At 37.9% G+C, this 21,881-nt stretch overlaps 1 protein-coding gene across 1 annotated transcript; it reads right to left on the bottom strand.

The window, feature by feature from the left end:
- Positions 1–1,502: 1,502 nt before the first annotated feature.
- LOC146310801 (snake venom 5'-nucleotidase-like) lies at positions 1,503–12,271 on the bottom strand. The gene is made up of 9 exons (XM_084742903.1): positions 11,887–12,271; positions 11,555–11,777; positions 10,102–10,290; positions 9,624–9,821; positions 7,081–7,235; positions 6,683–6,791; positions 6,422–6,571; positions 5,144–5,344; positions 1,503–1,894 (listed from the first exon to the last, which is right to left on the bottom strand). The coding sequence occupies exons 1-9, from the start codon at positions 12,235–12,237 to the stop codon at positions 1,737–1,739; spliced, it is 1,734 nt and encodes a 577-aa protein (XP_084599029.1). The 5' UTR covers positions 12,238–12,271; the 3' UTR covers positions 1,503–1,736.
- Positions 12,272–21,881: the final 9,610 nt, after the last annotated feature.

The raw sequence follows: 21,881 nt of genomic DNA, 5'->3' as shown, positions 1-21,881 counted from the left end.
TCATTCAATATAGATATGTTGGGTTTTACTCTGCTTCTTCATTCATCTCCCATAGGCTTCAATAGAGCTGACACAAACATCTGGTGCCAAGCAGAGCACTGAATGTTCTATAGTGATGTGATGTCCCTTCCTTGTTTTTTTAGTTGCAGCAGTTTGGAGTGTTGCAACATGTTTGCTAGCAAGCAGTATGAATTTTATGGTAAAGGGATTACTTTTCATTTAAAATGAAAAACAGCTGAGATCAGTAATTAGTTGAATAAGTAAATGACCTATGACACTTTGTCTGCCATGGATGGCAAAAGCTTGACATTTAGGAGTTACTGCAGAATGCGGTTCAAAAACACTTCTGAATTCTCTTAATAAATTGTTAATTTACTGTATTAATTAGTATTAATTATTAATAATCATTAGCTGTAGGACTATTGCTTTTATGCAAAAGAAAGATCTGTCACAATGTCACTGATTGTGATGAATTGTTGTCACGATGCTATTTATTTTTCAATATGTAAAAAGAACACCTGAGAAATCCATCCAATTTCATTTCCATTTTCAATTTATTCTAACAAGCTCGTACAAGTACTTTATACAGGTGTGATGACAAAAACAGATGAACAGCAGTGAGATTTTGCAACAGATTATGAACACAAATATTTCATTCTGTCAGCTCTGCGTGTTTTTTCTCTGTAGATCAATATGCCAACTAAACCAGGGAGAGAGGCTCAGTTGCTGTAGCAATTTATGTCTGTAACTTAATGTACTTGATGAATATGAACAAATAGCTTTATAAAAAAAATATGTTTGTTCTTTGGTCTTTCTCTAAATGCATATCAAAGGAAATGTACTTAAGTTTAATGTGGAAGACAGTCTACAAAATGTATAGGCACATTCAGGTGCACAACAACATGGAAGCTATGGATTCTTCCTGTTCATTGCTATTCAGTGAGGGAAGGCAGAAATATAGCTTCTAGACAGCTTCCCCTCTGTTCATTATCTCACTGAGGAGTCAGATGTGGACTTTGCCTTCCAGACTTTAGTCTCTTTCTACTCATATAATGAAGCATTGCCTGGGTTTCAGACTTTCATTACATGGCGCTTTATCAGTGCCTAAGTTTGCATTTTAAGTCGGTAATAGCCAGTACATATTCAATATTTTCATATGTATTTGTTATGGGTAAATATTATACAGGGGTATTACAGAGATTTCTTAATTTGGTATTACAGAAGCAACTCCTAATAAACTTTAGGAAACCTATCATATCTTACTTTGTCTTATCTTGTCTCAGGTTAAGAAATCCTAAATACGTAACTGATGCCTCTTTTCTCATCTCACTGAGCTAAACAACTTCAGAACCATTGCTTTTAAACATACATTGAAAGATACAAAAAAATGGAGCCAAAACAACAACGGCCACTAACGTCTGTATAGAAATCCATAGATGTTTTTTTCCTAAATCAGGTTCTAACTGTAATTTCCATGGTTACCAAATGGTTAAGATAGGACCTTCTGTAATACGACCCAAAACTTAAATTGTCCCCAGTTTTTATAATCAACAGATTTTTGGGATAAATTAAGTCACTGTCAGGGTGCTGAATCTGTCCCGAGGCTGAACCTGTGGTCCTGTTGTCTTCTAGTTATCCTCAAAGGTAGTGAGATGGAAAGGCGGTTAACGAAGTCCCAGAGGAGCCGACAAGCTGCCAAACTTGCCCTTCAGTTTTCCCGGAGTGTACCAAGGTCATCAGAGAGTCAGGGACAGACATAAACCCAGCAGTAACAAGCCAAGGCTGCGGGCTGTAACAACGGCGGAGTTCCTGAACGTGATCCGGCCTTCCACTGAGGGGTACACACGCTTCATGTCCGAGATATATTTGGAAAAAACAGAAATGTCCATATCACCTGCAAGACGTGGGAAAATCAGAGCTTGGTTAGTGTTTTTCACTTTCCTTGCCGCTCATGCTCTCAGTCACTGTGAGCACTGGAGACAGCTGCAGAGTCGTATTAAAACCATGCATCTGCTTAGATAAATCATCCTCACCAGAGTGATTTGAAGTTTTAAAGTTCACCAAGAGTCCACAAAGTATATTAACAGTATAGAGTATTTAGGTGACCCTCTGAAATGAGTCGACAGGGACTCTTTCCTAGGATATGTGCAGTGTCTTGCTTATAGAACAGCTGCGATCATAATGGCCCTGCATTCATTTCAAGTGAGTGAATTACAGTAAAAGACTTTTGAGTGTATTTAATTATTATTATCATCAGTTATTGCATAGAAAGAAAAGATACATAAAAAGACTAAGAGTCTACAGTAGATGCTGACATATTTTAAAGAATAAAAAATACCAAAATAAAAAGAACACTGCCACTTTTAATTTTACCTTTAATTATCAGGAAGCAATACAGAATAATTTGAACATCTGGTGTGATCTTGTGTAAATTTTTAGCATAAGCTAATATGCAATAGTTTTCTTTCATTTATTTATTTATTTTATTTGCCCTGCCCCTAAAAAGAAAAAAAGGCGTGGCAGATTTTACAAAATGTACACCCCTTTCCTTTTAAACTTTCATTAAGAGACATGACTTCTTCTCAACAGGAAGTCTGGTTTGATGTAACTATATTGTTGTTTGGGTGGAAACAGTAGACTTTTAGAGTGGTAGGACTTATACACAGATTTGTCATAAATCGGTAGAAATACAGGAAAATTATAATTCCGAGAGGAAACAGGGAGATGGTAATGAAAAACAGGAGTCTCCTTCGGTGTTGGCATGTATGCCTCTAGGATTCCAGTGGGATGAGAGTCAATTTCACTTTTCATCATGTGACTGGAACAGGACAGGAAAAAAAGTTGAAGGGTTTGGGTGTGACAGGAATCATAATAACAATAGGTCTGTTTCTATATATATGAATATGCACTTCTAATATAAACACATGCCATGTTCTTTATTTTGGACATAATGGTAGTTGTTTTTTATCCTCTCCTGTTGGCCCTGGTGGGTGGCCACCAGTGCATGATGTGTCATTCCTCCGGGACTGGAATGGGATGTTCGGTGTTTTTGTGGGAGTTGGACGGGGCACAAGTGAATAACAACTCTTCTGTCACCCTGTAATACACAGACATGCTAGCGGCCTTTGTACTAATGCTAACATCAGTATGATAACATGCTACAATAACAACGCTAACAATCTAATAATGTTTGCTTTGGGACTCCTCCATCTGGGGCACAATGTTGCTCCAAAAGACCGACCAAGAGACTTGCTTAGGTGCAACATGTTTCAAGTTTGGCGCTCCTCCCAAGGCAACATCCTGCCTTTCACGAACTTTTTGTGCCGTGCTACTTCCTTTCTTTCATGTCCATGCTGATTAATTTTTGATTAAGTTTTCCACTGTATATAATATAAACATTTGAATATGACGTATGAGCTGTCAAGTTTAAAAAATCTGTGCCAGAAAACCCAGCCTGTTCTTATTCTCAGCTCGCCAGATCAGAGGTTTTGTCACGTCTCTTGGCATCATGTACCATTTTGCGTCTGGAACGCAACAGGCTCTCAACTTCAATGTAAGCCCATCTGCACAACGTGATGTAGTATAAAGAGTGAGAAAGTCTACATATAGAGGAAGCCAGGTTTTTTGTCCCTTGGGAAACCAAAAACCAGTGTTACCTAAAGTTTTTCGTTTAATAGCATGGTTTGCATCACTTATGTCTGTGACTCTTGTAATGTAACCTACGTATTTTAGCTCAAAACTCAAAGATCTTTTCCTGAACCTAACCAAGTAGTTTTTGTGCCTAAACCAAATTGCAATGTTAATCAACAAAAGCTTTCTGGCAGTCTGTACCTTTCTTGAGGTTTTTTTTTTTCTGATAACTTTAAATTTTTACTCCCTACATTTTTAATATCTGGAATTTCTACTACTTACATTTTCAAAATAGGCTTGTTACATCACCTTTAATGCATTTGGATGGAATTATCGATTAGTTTTATCATTGTGCCGCCTTCCTAACATCAAGAGTGATTTCAACAACATGACAAAAAAAAAAAGACATACAGATGTAACAAGACAAAAATAGACATAAAAGATGTGAAGATGTAACAAAACAAAAATGAAGTAAAAGATGTAACAAGACAGACACAAAATGAGGTAGAAGTCGTGACAAGACAAAAAAAAAAGACATAATAAAACAAAAGCAGTGTCAAAGGCAATAAAAGATGTCAAAATGTAACATGACAATAAGACATAACATGACAAAAATAACATAAAAGATGTAAGAAGTTAGAAAAGATGTTAAAGACGTAACAAGACAAAAAAAATGATGGAAAAGGATGTAAAAAGACCAAAAAAATGTAAAAAAAAAAAAAAAACATAAGAGGACAAAAGAGATGTAACAAAACAAGAAATACGTAAAAGCCCTAACATGACAAAAAAAAGCTGTAACAAGATGAGACTCTACTGTGGTGAAAAGGTGAGGTTAAATTTGCACAGACACATCTGGTAGAAATGTCCTTGAGAGAGCGATTTTGTACTTTTATACTTGGAGTTTATTACAGATCCTGTACTTTTTCACTTTTACTTACATAAATGAGTTGAATCAGGACCTCTACTCTTACCAAAGTCTATTTTTACACAGTGTCAGTATCTGTAACTCTACTGGAATACAGACTGTGTGCACATTTGCTGCCTGTAACATCATCTATAACACGTGCAATTTGACTTTATGTTCCAAATATTCTATCAGAAACGTTTAAAGCTTGCCGGTAAGCACCACCCTGTATGACTGACTAAATAAATGCAATCAATGAAAAACACTATCCAGCTCCTTATCATTAAATAAACATTAACATGGAGGGCTTTCTTAGAGTCTGATCCAAGAGGAAGGAAACACAGAGGAGGAAAGACTATGAGACATTAAGAGACCTGGAGTGAGGTTTTTGAACAGTCTGCCAGCTGTAATATTTCTCACCAGGTACATTAGTCAGTAATTGGCGTCTCTTTGCTTAGCATGTAGACATTTTTCTTTTGAGTATTAAGCAATGAGACTTAGCAAATTAAGGCAGTTCTTCTTTCTGTCAGTCTTAATTCATCAAACTAAACAAATTTACCATATTGACTATATTTCACACACAGATATTGAACTGCCTCTGCTGCCCACCTGTGTTATGCTTCAGTAACTCGTCCTTAATCATTGTGAAGCCATCACCTCCGCCAACAACGTATGACGGCATGACCACAGTGTACGTCTTCTCCGGGTCTAACGGTTCATACTTGGGCACACGGCACTCAGTGCAGCGCATGGATAACGACGCTACACGGTGGTTCGCTGGTTTGGAGAGGTCATACTCTACATGAATGCCTGGAAATGTATGAGAGAAAATTAGGAAATGTTATGTTAGTAAGTGTAAATTCCCCAGGGACATCAGAAACAAAACGAAGCTTGGCACAGAAGCGATGGAGGGCAGGAGGCAGTTAGCTTCCTCGAAAATAGATTTAATGCGCTGATAACAGTAACTCAAACAATTCATTATTTACATGCTTACATTTACACGTTCCTCTTAGCTATCAGCTAGTAACCAGTAGCTTTGCCTGTACTGTATTTGGCCAGTGACCCTTCAGTTGAGAATGGCACTTCTCTGGAGAGCAGTCACTGAGGTTTCCGTTAGCTGTTGATGTTCAGTGCCTCCTCACTGCTGACAGGTTGCTTATTTAATGTGGTTTTTTTTGCATTTCTATACATGTTAAGTACAAAACATATGGCATGTGGGTGTGGAGGCTTTGGTGTTGGTTTAAGGCACATTTATTGGATCTGTATAGAATGAAAGTAATAAGTAACGTTAACTCATAACAAATAATTGATACAAACCTGCAAAAAACTTTTAATAACTGATGTGCATATAAATATGCAGAATCTGTATGCAAGGCATAAGATTTTGTTTTTAGCAGCATGTTGGTTTCCCTTTGTAGCCCAACTAGCATTGACCCATCACAGATATCCGCATCGACAACAATAGAGACATTGTTCAAAATGCAATCTTGGAACCCATCAAGTAGCTATATTTGATATCTCTTTACTGAGATTAGCCACTATCTTCTTTCTTGTGTTGCAAGTTGCTAACTGCACTGTAAATAGTACTTTACAAAACCCCCAAAACATTGGCTGTTGCCCCAAGAAGCTAAATCGTCATTAGACGATAGCTGATGAGTTCCGAGATCGGAGCTAATCTTTTTCTTTCCCCTTTCTAGTTTTTATGCTATGTTAAGGTAACTGACTGTGGTACTGATCTTGTAATCCAACTTTTGAGAAGAAGCATATTCACCAAAATATTGAATTACTTGTTTAATCCTAAACCTGACCAGATCAGGTAACAGTTAATATTAGGAGACCCAGGATGAAGCAGCGTTGTTTGAGGAGCACAGGGGCCAGAGTACAAACCTGAGACCTGAAGAAATTCCCCAGACATCTGTCCATATCTGTGAATGGAGTGTTCAAATGCCTTTTTCACAGTTGACCCTTTTATCTGGACCAAGTCAAAGGTTCCTCCAAATGGTAAGACAGTAAGGATATCCTCCATAGTTATGGAACCTAAACAGGGCAAATTCCGTTACGTTATAAGAAAAACTACACCTGCAGCCAGTGCAAAGTGGTATTTGTCATGAAGCACTCAGTAATTCGGTCGACAAAACACTGAAGTACCATTTTTGTAGTGCTCGTCTATAGGTCCCCGTATGGCTCCACTATTCAGCATACAAATGCCCACATGATTCCACTGCTGATCACTTGAATACCTTATATTGTGATAAATCTGACAAAAGGGAAAAAAACATGTTATACAACATTCAAACTCTACTGTTCCAAGGGGTATTTACGTCAACTCAGTCCAAACTCCTGCAGCCATTTAAATTCCACAAATTCCCATATAATACTGAACAAGCACAGGCAGGACATGAGGCCAGTGTGATGTTGGGGTTCACGTGTCACAAAAGGTTTCTTTTTGTCTAAGTAGCTAATAAACTGAGCAACAAAGCGAGGGTACGACCGACTATACTTTAACTGAATTAGTAAATTAACTAAATGTTGATTCCAACAGTTACCATGGCATCACAGATCAGGTTTCCAAGGTTACACTCTCGAAATCGACACTCTTCAAATGTCCCATTGAGGTAGACCAAGGTTTGTCCAACATACTGTGAGGAGTATTTAGCCAAGCCTTTCTTCCACTCACTGATGTCAGCGAGGATATCCGGGTCTGGGAAAGTAAGTAAAGCTTGTGTAAAGAAAGGATTTATGAAAGCATGAGACAAGTTTATTTTTGAATACACCCTTGAGAAAGGAAAATAGATTATGTTGTGTTTTTATAGTGCTGCTATAATTTGAGCAAACAAAGCACGAATTAACCTCTTCAACTCCACATGGACGCCTACATCCGCCACTGACACTACTGTCTTTCACAAGCTTTAGCAGGCTCTGCTTTAAGGCAAGAGTTAAGATAGTACATGAGATTATATCATATGAAACTAGAAGAACCTAAGGCATCCACTGGTACAATCTGAGAGTCTCTCCTATACAGACATGCCAACTTTATGCTAATCTCATGCAGTTTGGAGCAAAACTAAAGCATTTTCTTGCACACAGTATCCATAAATAAAAATTCAGCAGACTGTGGTCCATTTTTTTTTAACTTGACCTCACTGTATAAAATGACCTATAGTGACCTCAGGGATAATCACAGCCTCATAAACGAGACCTGGGGCATTCAGATGATGAACTGCTTTTATATGTGCCAGACTGTCTTTGTTGAAAAGGCAAACATATAAAAGATATTGCTGAGGAACTCGTAATACTGATATAAGTCACATCTTAAATTTGCTCATGTCAATAAAATGCCAGCTAACTAGCTGACTAAAGACTGATGTAGGTTATTTAACTACTTAGGTAGCATTCTGCTAAAATTAGCAATTATATTAACTAACTAGCTAATGTTTGATGTGGTTTAGCTTGCTAGTTAGCTGGAGTTACAACTTAAATACATGTTATAGCATAGGAATAGCCATCATATACTTGTCCTTGTTCTTATAAACTCAAGACTTCAGAATTTTGAATACGCATTTGACAAAAACACTGTTTATTACAGATTAATAGCTAGAAAAAGTCGAGCTACATCTGAAATTAATCTCAAGTTTCCAGCTTTCAGATGATGCGAACCACTTCTCCCCCCAAAAGATCCAAGGCAAAATGGGTCTATCAAAAATATAAAAGCAACACTTTTGTTTTTGCTCCCATTTTCCACCCAAGACTTCTTTTGTGCACACAGTGATTAATTCACAGCCTTTGACTGATCAGAGTCCTCTGATGAAGTCTGATGAAGACAAAGTGGTGCTGAAACATTAGTCTGTTTTCACCATTAAAGACTGTGAATTAATCAGTTCGCTCCAATGCTCTTCTGTTCCCTTGAAGTTTGATGTCCTCAAACTGCAAAGCTCCTGATTAAGCTGCGTTTTGCTGGACAACGCACGGAGATCCCTGTTTGTCACGACCCGCCCTAATCTGCCTCTGATTGGCTTACCCTGATATTCTTACCCTAACCCTAACCAATCACTCCCCATGCCTAAACCAACCCAACGAACCGATTAAGATTCTTCCAGTAGAGCAATTTTTTTTATCCTTTGTCAATCAGTGTGCATTACGATTAACATTAAGATTAACAAATGCTCAGGGATAATGTTTCAATGAGGAATTAAAGGTATTCATCAATATATTTTATTTATATTATTTTTATATTGGCTGGTGCACTTCTTAAAAAAACATCCCCGGGACTATATGCGCTGTCGGTTTACTGATGAGAGGGGGTGAAAGAGAGGTCAGTAAACAAGCTTCAGCTCATGCGTCGTTGTACACAGAGCAGTGTGACAGCATGACACCCTCTAAACTTCAAAAGCTTCTCAATCACCACAAAACTAACTGTAGTGAAAGAGGAGAAGAGAGAAAATCAGAGCAGCCTGATGCACTACAATCCTCCTCATCCATTCATGTGCACAGAGCAGGAGATGCTTGCTTGTTTACTTGTTGTTTGTGCCTGTTTTTGCAACTGATGGACTCAGATTGTTACTGTTAGCATCTGACAACATTATGGACAGGATCACGACAGCGAGAGATCTATTTCAAAGAGTAAGATTTGTTCTGTTTAACCAGAAATGGCTGTTTTATTGCTCACGCCAAACTCGCCAGAATCCTTTTGCATCATAGTCAGCTTCATTCAAACGCCACATAAACTAAATAAAACTCAATTCTGCACTGTTCCAACAATCACCAACTCTAGTTTGGTCAAAATTAATCCTTAATTCACGACGTAAAGGAGCACAGTGCGTGCAGTGCAGATGATGCTGGACAGGAGAGAAGCTCTGATAATTTGACATCACAGATGATGAAGAAAGGCAATGAAACATGTCTCACTGGTAAAACAATCATGTAGGCTTGTATAGGTATTTAGTGTGGCACACTGTACAGTAAAAAAAGGGAGGAATTGTCAAATATTAGTATAGGTCGGCCAAATCTCATTCACCTAAAAAAAATCTTAGTCTGGCACAGTCCTAGTGAAGTGTTATCACTGACAATCAGGCTGTCATTGCCTCATTACCTTGAGGTATGCTGCTGTCCATTAGGATGGGGTTTCCAACAGCTTTTATCACATTCCCAGCCTCATCGAAGGTCACTTTCAAGTATCCGAGGTATTTACCAAAGGCGAAGGCCTGGACCACCGGCACATCTCTCCCGTCATTAGACTTTACCATAAATGGATACAGCCCTGCTGGCACTTCAGTTGATGGGGGTTTTCCTACAGAGAAAGACAGTTTTGATGTTTTTAGAGCTCAATTGCTCACTTCCTGTTACAGTGAAAGTAAAACCATGTCTTTGCTCTTGCAGTGTAGACATTTCTTATATCTGAGTGTAGTGTGAATGCTAAAAAAAGAGACTTTTATTGCTGAATTTGATTAAAAAAAAATAATAATAATAACAAAAATAAGATAAAAAAAGAGATACAAGACAGTTGATGTTCTGTAAACCTCAGTCACTAAAACAGACCTTCATAATGGAATAAAGAAGGATAAAAATACCAGTGTAGAGGAATGTGTTGGTGTGTCCTCCGATAACAACGTCAACCCCTCTGACACGCTTGGCAATGTCTTGATCCACTTCAAAGCCGGAGTGGCCCAGGGCGATGATCTTATTATAGCCCAAAGTTTTCAGTTTATCAACCTGAACCTGAAGTGCCTCCACCTCATCCTCAAACTTTAGGTGTTGGCCTCACAAAAAGGGAAAAACTTGGATTATTTTACATGGTGACAAACTTGTAGCAATCAGTGGTCCAACACCGGTGAGTAAAACTTCAAACATCACATAACAATCAGATGATGCAAAAGCAGGAAATATTAATATCATGTTAATAATAGCTATATAATATTGTATCTCTTGGCCTTTTTACTATCGGTTAAGTGTAATTGTGCTTTTAGTATGTTTTTATAGAGTTATGGTTACAGACGCTCTCTCTACCTCCCTGTAGTCTGTAGTTGATTTCCAGGGGATCCCCAGCAAAACGGGAATATTGCCACTTTTCTATCCCTATGAATAGAAGCTGAGAATGGCTTTGCAAATACTTTGCAAGATCAGGTTTAATTATTTAGTTATCGTGAGACGACAAAATAAATTAACCTGTTATCACAAGAAAACAAAGATACAAGATAATGAAATAATTAAACCTGTTGTAATGACAAAACAGGATGTGTTATCTCAACCAAAAGAAATAATTAACCTGTTAGTGCAAAAAAAAAAAAAAAAAAGATTTGTTATCTAAGGATAAATAAATGATTAACCTGTTTTACAGTGACTCTTTGCAACATATCCCATCTCAAGGTATCAGCAGTTTTTTTAAAAAAAATACAGATGATACTCAACTATGAAATGACTGTTAAGTTCACTTTTCACCAGAACTGTTATAAGCTGCTGAGCAAACTTAATTAAGTTTAAAGCCATAATGTTGACTTAAAACATCTCGAGATAGCAAAACATTTCAATCTGTTGTCACGATAAAACAAGATTTGTTATCTTGAGATAAAGAAATAATGAACCTGTTATTGCCAGTAAACAAAATTTGTTATTGAGATAACTAAATAATTAACCTGTTATCGTGAGAAAATTTGATTTGTCCTCCCGAGATAATGAAATAGTTAACCTCTCATCACAAAAAATGAGATTTGTTATCTCAAGATAACAAAATAATTAACTTGTAAGTAATACAATGAAAGAAGATACAGTATGACTATTTTCATCATGGATTTAATGCACCTTCTGTAATAAAACATTTAAAGCAAAAAATCTCATGAGTTGCGGGACTCTGGGACAAAATGTTGATGGGGGTCTGTAGTCTAATTTGCATCCATTTAGGCACATTTCATTAAGTGATGATTGATCTGTACTGGACTAACAAAGCTTTAACTCATGTACACATCAACTGCTATGCCAACAAGAACATTAAGAACTTTATTAATCAAACAAAAGTAAGACTTTTACCTGGCATGGATAAGAAGGGGGTCTCTGCAGTGGTGTAACCCACCACAGCCACCTTCTCTGAGCCCACATTTAAGATGGTGTAGGGTTGGTAGTAGCCACTTAGATTTGCTGCCAGAGTCTGGTCAGGTTTTATGTTGGCACTCACCACAGAGCAATTTACTTTCTGGAGGAAGGGCCGGATGAGACCATCCACTCCATTGTCAAACTCATGGTTTCCAAAAGCCTTAAATATAGAAGAATATAGATTTTTACTATATATTTAATCTCTATAACCACATCCAGCTGCATGGTTGCGCATTTAAAGCAAAAACCACAATTTAAAGAATATTTACCATAACATCATAACCAAGTTTGTTCATGAAGTGCGCTGCTTCTGCGCCTTTGTAGTAGTTGAACCAGACAGTTCCCTGAAACTGGTCTCCAGCATCCAGAAACAACACGTTCTTCTCCCTTCTGCGGATCTCCGTCACTTTGGTGAACCTCCTGGCGACCCCAGCGAAGCAGGGACCCTTGGGTGAACACTTCCCCGAGTCCTCGCTGGTCTCCTCGATGCGCGCATGGTTGTCGTTGGTGTGAAGCAGTGTCACCTCGAAAGTCGACGACACTGCGCCCGGACAGTTTAGTAAAAGCAGACAGAGGCACAGCGAGGTCAAGAGAGCGCACCGACACGTCCACACGCTCATCGTGTTGCTGTGCGTAAAAACGCACCAGTAACCAAGAATGTACGGTACATGAAGAAGGCGGGGGCTTCTCCTGCAGGATGAGTCAAAGCACAGAGCAAGTAACTGAGGCCACAGCATGTTTGATAGGGGTGAGTAATGTCAAAATGAGTTTATTAAATTGTGCATTCTGGGAAAATTTACCGAATCATCCCAATGTTGTAGCTCCAAACTTGATACAGTTAAACATGAACCTTCTTGTATAAAAGCCTATTTTCACCAGTGACAGAAAAACATAGATAAACAAAGGTCGAAATTATGAGGAAAAAAATCAAATTTTTCATCCCACATCAGACTATTTGACCCTTTATCTCATAATTATGGTTCATTTCATAATTTTATTTTTTTAATCTTAGAATTACGAGTTTTTATCTCATAATTAATCTCATATTTCATATTTCTCACATTTTATCTCATAATTACTTAACATGGGGATTTTTTTTCTTTCATTGGTGAAAGGCTTCCATAGCTTCCATATCGTACTACAATACACAGAGGAAAAAAAAAAAAAAGAATAATCAAACACAGATTTTCTGACTCAATCTGAAACACAAGACCACTTTTTTCAGAGGTGGCAAAATGGGACACCTATAATTTTGATATTAAAATCAATGAAATTAAATAAGAAAGTCTTTTTGGGACATTTGATGCATCGTGCACGAGCCAGCAGTCTCTGTGTGATCATAGCTCACTTTTTTCTTTGTCTTCTTCTCTCCTCTTTCTTTGTTACCTTTCTTTTGTCTGCCACTGACTTCTGATATGTGCATGATGTCTTGTGTTTTAGGGTATTTAGTTATTGAATTACAAATTATTTATATATTTAAAATTTTTTAAGATATTATATACATCTAAGAAGAACAAGTAAAACAGAAATAACTGGAGCTTTTTGGTGTGATAATCTTTTCAGTACAGGGTACCTAAAACATGCCTGCTAGCTCCTCTTTTCTTAGTTCAAGGAAGTTAAGTGGTAACATAGTTGAGAGAAATTATATTTCATCCAGTTTGGAAAACTGATTTCTCTCTTATTATATGTATTTCATGACACATGTTCTAACATGTCTGAGAGCAGGCGTGTCTCATTTCAACAGTAGGCAGTTCACAAAATGAGGCACTATAAAACACAAATGACCAAACTCTGAAGTGTGACTCACTTTCTTGTTTTAAGAAGATGCTTGATTTGATAGATTATTGATATAAAGTTTGCTGAAAGAAACATTCTTACACTCATTAATGAATACATTCCTGTAGGCTGTTTCCACAAAGGCACAATGTTGTGTGAAGGTAACATCCAGACAAACAAACTTCATTCTTAATGTTATTCAATTTTAAATGGCATATATTTTAAACTGGTGAGACAATTGAAAATTTCCTATTATTGTTGTCATAAATGTATTGTCATACATTTTAAATAACTCTTCTTTTTCATTCCTTAATTTAGTATCAGTACATATTGAATGATGTTGAAAAGTGAACTAACCAGTCATCTCAGTTTTAATTTGAGTGCTTTATTTGAGTATCATCACATTTTTCACGTTTCATTTGTATTTTTCCTGGAATATGCATCCATATCAAACATTTTCCACTAAATCATAATAATAGGTCAAATACAAAATATTGTCCATTCACACCTCCAGCAGTAGAGAGTCTCCTTTTTAATCGACATAATCTATAATTTATCTGGATCAAAAGGGTCCAGACTGAGCTGTCTGTTGTTTTAAATGCAGTCCCCCTCACGCAGCAGCACCCCTTAGTGGAGAGACGAGGACTAAAACTCCAAGTTAATCAAAGGTCACTCAGAGAGGCACTATGGCTCTCAAATAATTTGTAAGATTTCCTCATTATATACAAAAAAGGAAAAAGAAATGCAAACAATTCGAGTACAAGGTTATACAGACAGGAAAAGAAAAAAAATACAAAAAAAGTAGTGCCTAATAAGAATGCACAACAATATCTGCCTCCACATCATCCATATCAGCCAGTAAAGACTTTGAAATGAAAGACAGGCGTCATCCTGAGATGGGCATCTTTGCTGAACTGACAGTGTGACAACACAACGCTCAGACTGGACCGCTGCACATGGCCACGCTTGTTGTATGTAATTCCAGTATACTTGGTGTTCTCTGCCACTAAGTGTGTTGATAATTGATCAAAACACATCTGAAAATATTGTCATGTCTGCAAAAATCTGTATCCTGCATCCATAGTGAGCAATTGTAACAAAATTCATATCTTTATACAAACATAACACTAATTCTCTGCAGGCTTTGACTGAGGTGTCAGTTATAAGTACAGATAATATAAGTAGCATGGGTCACAATGATAAGACAGAAGTAGTTCTGGGTCAGGCACTTAGTTTAAACAGTGAATAAACAAAATATTTGAAAAGAATATATAACCTGATATTAGGCAACTAATTCCATGATGGTTGAAATATCCTCATCAATACCACCACAGTGAATGAAGCACCATACAGAATGGTAAGAAACTTAGTAAACAATGAGTACTTTATGTCACTGAAGAAATCAACAGTATTTATTTGAAAAAATAAGTGAAATTGTCTTTTGAAGACCTTAAATTTGTGACAGCCTGGAGATAGTCTGCAGAGAAAAACTAAAAAAAACAAAAGCAAAAATCAAACAAACAAGCTAAGAAAGTAACTTAAACACATTTATAACTTTAGAATTAGAAAACTTTTGTTGGCATTTTGTTTTTTGTCAGGTTTTTACCTGTTTGTTTGATTTCAGTTTCAGAGTGAGGACTCTTGGGGCCCGTGAGTGACGATCTGCAGAGGTGTCTCATAAAAAAAAAGTGCTGCAGAGGGTGTTTGGTGTGTGTATAAAATTACAGACAGTGTGACAGACAGAGCGAGAAACAAAAATAGACAGATCTTAGCGATCAGGGAGAAAAATCAACATCAATAAAACTTGCATGCAATGAGTGATGAAACTGAAAAAAAGCTCAATAATAGAAACACCCGAGCGTGATCAAAAATAGTGTGCATCGCTGCACAAAGGTTTGAGCTTTAATTCATTAATAAATCTCATTAGCCTTTGCAGAAACACTGAGCTGCTCTCAAGTAAACATCCTGCATACCAGTGTTCAGTGAGAGGCTGCAGATCAGTATTCACACACACACACACACACACACACACACACACACACACACACACACACACACACACACATCTTTTGGGACTGCCCAAAACTGCCCTTAAAAGCATCTTTTTTCCATTTTGTTTTATCATTATTATTATAATTTATTTTGTTTTGTTTTTTCACTTTTTTTCTCCTAAGATAAGTATGAACAAATATGTTATGTGTTTATGTGTATTTCATCCTATCATGGATGAAAATCATTATTCAGCCCTACTTATTGGAAGTATGTATGAACATTGAGGGGTTGTCGAAACTCACTGGACTGCCTCCCAAAGACATTCATGACCTTGTTGTCTGTTTTGGCATGCAACTGTACAGTATGACTGTACCTGTCAAAAGGAAATAAAATAAAAACAAAAAAAAACAAATCACCTTGTCATTGATCTGCTAATAGCAGTCTCTTGCCATCCAGATCTACAGTACATGTTTGAGGATCATGGGACTCCCTGTAAAGTCTCCCAGAGGGCCAGTAAAATCCTTCATGGCCCCACACGAATATTGTTCCTGGCCTCTGAATGACTCCCCTCTGGCCGACATCTGTGCAGAACCAGTTGTAGACAAACAGTTAAAGGTCAACCTTAATAACTGAGGCCTTTGTCTACTGAAATGGAACCATCTCCACTTCCCAATGCTGACTGCTGTGTCTTTTACTTTTTTTTCAGCATTTTAACTATCGTGTTATTTTATCTTATGTGTTTTATTGACAGATTTATTGCCTTACATATTCTAATTGTGCTTTGGTATCATTATTTCAGTAATTTTACATGCACTTATACTTTGCACTGTCGGCTGCTTTACATGCTTTGTTAAATGTTCTTTTATTGACATTCAGTCTTACATGAGATCATCAGACAGTGTATGAAAGCATATGTCATATACAGTATATGTGGTTACCTCCTTTACTTAAATTTTACATGCTTTTTGTGAACTTATTTCTTTTATCCAAATTTTACTAACTGATATATGAGTTTTTTTTTCTTTCATTTTGCTCTTGTTCTATGCAGGGTGTTTGATTATGTGCTTTAATGGTCCTTATTTCTTTATTTCCAGGAGAGGGTGGGATTTCATAGATCAAACTGGATCATCTTTACAGTCTTTAAAGTAAACTCAGACAGGAATCTCTACAGTGCTGAATGCAGTTTGGTCTGTGTCACGATCAGGTAGCCTCGACATGTGATCGCTCACAGTGTTTGGTGCAGAACAGTCCACCAAACTGCTAAAGGTTGCATCTGGTGCAGTCTGACACACGAATTGACACAGTTAGACAGATGGTGTTGTACTTGTGAAGCTGAAGCATAAACACACTCTTCACACACACCACACACACACACACACACACACACACACACACACACACACACACACAGTGATATTGGGTTTCTCCAGCCTTTTGAGGAACACTGAATCCCCTCGGCCTCTGCTTCCTCCTGTTTAGTGCTCCTCTGGGGGTCTAAAAGCACTTTACTGCACAGACACTCACTGTGATAACATAATCTTTTATGTTGAGGAAACTTTCAGCGAATGCAGCTGTGTGATAAAGTGGGTTAACTTTCTGCCATCTTAGATGGAAGTGAGTCTTTGTGGGCAGTGAGGTGGGAAGTCTTCACGCAGTAAATCATCGGCTCTTCCACTCTCTTGCACTCAGATCTTGAAGTGAAGCAGCAGCTGCGACTGCACCACTACATATCTAACATTTATATTACATACATAACCATATAATGTTTCTCCAGGATTATCCACAGCCGTGATTTTTCGGATATCGCTGACAGGGTGATGAATCTCAGCGATGCTTGTTCCTAACATCAACCCCGTGCGTGCTTAATAACCTCCCCTCCTCACACTCCATGAGCCATCACCCACACCGGCACTGATGTGTGCTATTAGCACTCGTCTGCCCACTGAAGATTAGGCCGGTCGCCTCCTCTCGCCGTCACCCTCTGTCTCTGTCTCTTTCCACACACAAACGTCACACACACAGAGGTGGCTTACACATTCTTTACTAAGTAGAAGTACAGATACTTGACTAAAATAGCCTCTGGTAAAAGCAGAAGTACTGATTCAACTTATTGACTCAAGTAAAAGTGAAAAAGTAAAAGTACAGGCTCTGTAATCTAAGTATTAATGTAAAAAAGTAGCTCACTGAAGGACATTTACCAGCTGTTTGTCTGCAAATCTAACTGAAGCTCAGCTTTTCTCCAAAAGTCGAGTCTCACTTTCTGTCTGTTTCATCTTTTTTGTCGTGAAATGTCTTATACAGTGTTTTTATTTTTCAATATTTTTGATCTTGTTACAACTTTTTGTCTCGTCATGGCTTTTTTGTCTTGCTATATCTTTTATGACTTGTCTTGTTACATCTTTTGTGTTGTTATGATGTTACATCTTTTATGTTTTTTGTCTTGCTGTGTCTTTTGCAGTTTTTGTCTCATTACATCTTGTTTGTCTTGCTACATATTTTTTTTGTCTTGTTATAGTTTGACATCTTTTTCATCTTGTTATGTCTTCAAGTCAATTTTTTGTTACATCTTTTACAGCCTTTTTGTTTTGTTACATCTTTTTTTCTCATCGCTTGCTATGTCTTTTTTTCAATCTCATTATATCTTTTTTCCTCTTATGTCTTTTTGTTTATGTCATTGTCTTGTTACTTATTTTATGTTTTTGTTGTCTTGTGATGTCTTTTCCAACGTTTTCGTCTTGTTATGTATTTCGCATAGTTTTTGTCTTGTAACATCTTTTACATCATTTGTCTTTTCGTCTTATTGTTGTTGAAATCAGTGTTGATGTGGGAGGGCAGCACAATGATGCAAAATAAAAATAATCAATAATTCCCCTCAAACGCATCAAAACTAAAGTAATGAGCCTCTTCTGAAAGATATTCATGTATAAATGAAGGGAATAAAAATAAGACACTGACAGAAAAATAGATTCTCAAGTAAAGTACAGATAACTGAAAACTCTGAATTATTAAGGTTGACCTTTTATTGTTTGTCTACAACTGGTTCTGCACAGATGTCGGCCAGAGGGGAGTCATTCAGAGGCCAGGAACAATATTCGTGTGGGGTCATGAAGGATTTTACCGGCCCTCTGGGAGACCTTACAGGGAGTCCCATGATCCTCACACATGTACCGTAGACTCAGAGCAAAAAAAAGTATTTGTATTTAGTTACTTCCTATTTCTGATGTAAGCAAACACAAATCAGACAGCTTATACCTCCAGGAGGCTGTAAATCAAGTCTCATTTTACACACTCACGTAATAAAGTCCTCTTTTTCTCCTCATCTATCAGAGTAGCATGTGAATTATGATGTTTGCAATCTATACCGCTGGGTAATCTTCCTTTAATTGTTAAAATGAGGCCATCTGTGATACCGTAGCTGCATGCCGTGAATATTTAGAGAGAGAATGATATATCTTATGCAACAGAACCTCAGTGACTGACACAATGGTATCACTGCAGCATCATCGCCCGGGCTTAATAAATCAATTCCACGCTTGCTTTTTCCTCCTCAAATTGTGGACCGGCTCCAGCTCTCAAAAGTGCTGATAGGACTCATAACTGCCTGCAGTGAGTTTCCCATCTGACCATTCAGTCTCTAAATGGAGCCGGCCACTTCCACTCAAGCCAAAACGAGTCTTACCGCAGTAACACAGGGCCAGTCATCATCACCACTTAGCCCATTTCCTGTCACGTTTTCCTCCAGGGGATAAAATTCTGCCCTATACACATTCAGTGTACACTTCCCCCCTCCTTCCCTGTGGCTGTGGGGACTGCCTGTTGTCCTGTGGGGACTGCCTATTGTTTGCCTATTGTTGTTTGTTTGTTCTGCTCATTATTCCCAAAACCCCAATAGTCCGAAAATGTCCCATTGGACTAGGAGTACATTTGTCCAACGTTCTGTTATTCTGAAAACAAAAGCCCACTGTTCCAACAACACACACTCTCACTGGAGTTGTCTTAGTGTGCAGGTGACCTTTGTCATTATATTGAGTGGCAATAATAATAAACATGCTATATTTAGAATACTTTTTTATGAGCCAAATATCACTCTCTTGTGTGCTCACCAGACTCCTTTTGCAAAAACAGTAATTTTACCTCACAGAACACCAGAACGGCTGGTCTACCACTGCTTCGATCTGTTAATTTGTGCTATAGCGTGTGCACCAAAAGTCACACAATAACACAAACAAACTAAGAGGTCGAGGCAGTGGTAGACCAGCAACTCCTGTGCTCTGTGAGGTAAAATGAATGATTTCGCCAGTAGAGTCTCGTTGGTTTGGTGCGAGCGATACTTGGCTTATATAACAGGTCTGATGGCAATGAAAATACTCTAAATGTAACTCACACTCTTTTTAGGTGGGCTAGTTTTTAAATGGCTAAAATATGTTTTGCTACCCTGTCCACAGCTTAGCTTCCTACACCTGTACTTCATGCAGCCCCACAATGGTACAAATATCCCTTTAATGCATTGTAATAATAATACAATAATGTACGATATTGCTTCCTTTTAGTACAGGTTCTGAATACTTCCTCCACCACTGTGTCTAAATGATCTGAAGCCTGCATTAAAGTACAATGAGAGAATCAAATATAGGGCACATGTTGAGTTGCAGTGTGCCCCAGCCTGGTCTGATGGCATATGGTGCCGTCTGCTCCGCCAGTCAGCTCTCGAAGGTCTCCAACTAAAAATGTATCAGGAGATATGGGCTTCTATTTACAACTGGAGGCTTTCTGGGTTCTAGCTTTCCAAATTCATATGAAGGAGCTGCTGTAACCATGTAGGGGACTGTGCCACTTTTTGGAGGTCTTGTGCCCCATTTTTTGGGAGACCCCCCACTGTGAATATTGTGGGTCACTCAAGTAAAGGGCTGCATTTCAGCTCACAGCTACGGTGCCATGCCATTGTCCTGATGGCCCGGTAGTCTGTCGTCTCAAAAACAAAAGTCCACTGCACCAACGGACCATTGCTCGAGACTTCAGTTTGTAACTTAAAGGGATGGTTCAGATTTTTTTTAAGTGGGCTTATCGATAGTCAGTGTATTATCCTCAGTACATGGAGGTTGAAGCAGCAGGTGTGCCAGTGTAGGAAGCTCAGCAATGCACCGCTGTGGACAAGTTCAGCAGCAACATGTACTTCAGCCAATTAAAAAAGGACCATTAAAAAAAATCAATATCAGTTTAAGTGTTCACTATATTTAGAATATTTTCATCCCTTCACTTTGCTGTCAGACAGCCTTTCTACCGGGAAACCACTGTAATATAAGCCACATATCGCTCTCTCACTCAACCAGACTCCTTTTGGAGAAATGATAATTTTATCTGAGAGAAGACGAGAGTTGCTGGTCCTCTGCTGCCTCAGTCTGTTAGTGTGTTTGTGTTATTGTGTGACTTTGGTGAACCCACACTAATCCTTTCAAACACAGAAGTCACACAATAACACAAACAAACTGACAGATTGAGGCAGCGGTAAAACAGCAACTCTTATAACAGCAGTTTCCCATCGCACAAGGCTTTCTGATGGCAAGGTGAAATGGGAAAAATATTCTTAATATAGTGTACATGTAAACTGACATAACTTTACTTTTTAGTTGGGCCTTTTTGTATGTATTTTTGTATGTACAGCACAATATTTATATTATATACTGGTGGGTAGTTTAATCTATGATAATATGTCCTATTTTATAAGTTTAATGTAGTTTTTGGATGTATTTGGATGATTCTACAAAGATATATGAAATAACCTTTGACATGTCAGTGAAAAGGAATAAAACAACCTTCAGGTGTATTTCAGCTCTTACTATGACAAATATGAAACTGATTCTGTACGTACAAATGTCACATGTCTTCACTGTTTAAATACAGACAGCTCCACAGCTGCATACATGAGATACTTTGAGGATCCAGGTTCCAATCTTCTGTGCCTTGTGTCAAAAACACTTGGATAAGAAGGAGTTTTCGGTAGGTGGAGAGGGACGGTTTAATCTCATGACAACAAGGGATCTGCCCTGATTTGGGTTTGCCCTATTTGGTCTCCATCTCTACAGCTGTCAGTTATCAAAGATAGAAATAGATGACCACAATAACTCAAAGTCCACCACAAAAAAAAATTGTTAAAATTGCTCTTGAGGAACTTCACTCAGAGAAAGTGTAACGGTGTAGAAATGTAAACCTTTGTGATTTGAGAATTAGCGAGGTAGACAGGGCAAAATATGGTAGAAATTTAGGATAATATTCAAAAGTATGTTTTGATGAGTGTAAAATCATCTGAAATCAATAATAGTTGCATTTTTGTTATGTTAGAATGAGTCATTTATATATCAGGTCTTCTTCCACAGCGGGCGCCATGTTGCGCTGCCACATTTCTGACAAACCAAACACTGCAGCTCTAGATACGGCCTTTCATGTGTTTTGCATGTTTCTTGGCTTCTCTAGATATAGTTTTTTTTCCCCCCTTTTA

Source organism: Lutjanus erythropterus, chromosome 18 (assembly GCF_056507025.1).
Source record: "Lutjanus erythropterus isolate fLutEry1 chromosome 18, fLutEry1.hap2, whole genome shotgun sequence".
NCBI classification, from domain to species: Eukaryota; Metazoa; Chordata; class Actinopteri; order Lutjaniformes; family Lutjanidae; genus Lutjanus; species Lutjanus erythropterus.
This window is presented reverse-complemented; position numbering and strand designations above follow the sequence as displayed.

Bases quoted from the DNA above. Each gene is read 5' to 3' on its own strand.
- LOC146310801 (XM_084742903.1), bottom strand. From the start codon at position 12,237: ATGAGCGTGTGGACGTGTCGGTGCGCTCTCTTGACCTCGCTGTGCCTC. The intron at 9,822-10,101 runs GTATTTTTATCC...CTTTCTCTGTAG, and splicing joins CAACACATTCCTCTACACTG to GAAAACCCCCATCAACTGAA. The intron at 6,572-6,682 runs GTACTTCAGTGT...TGCCCTGTTTAG, and splicing joins AGACGAGCACTACAAAAATG to GTTCCATAACTATGGAGGAT.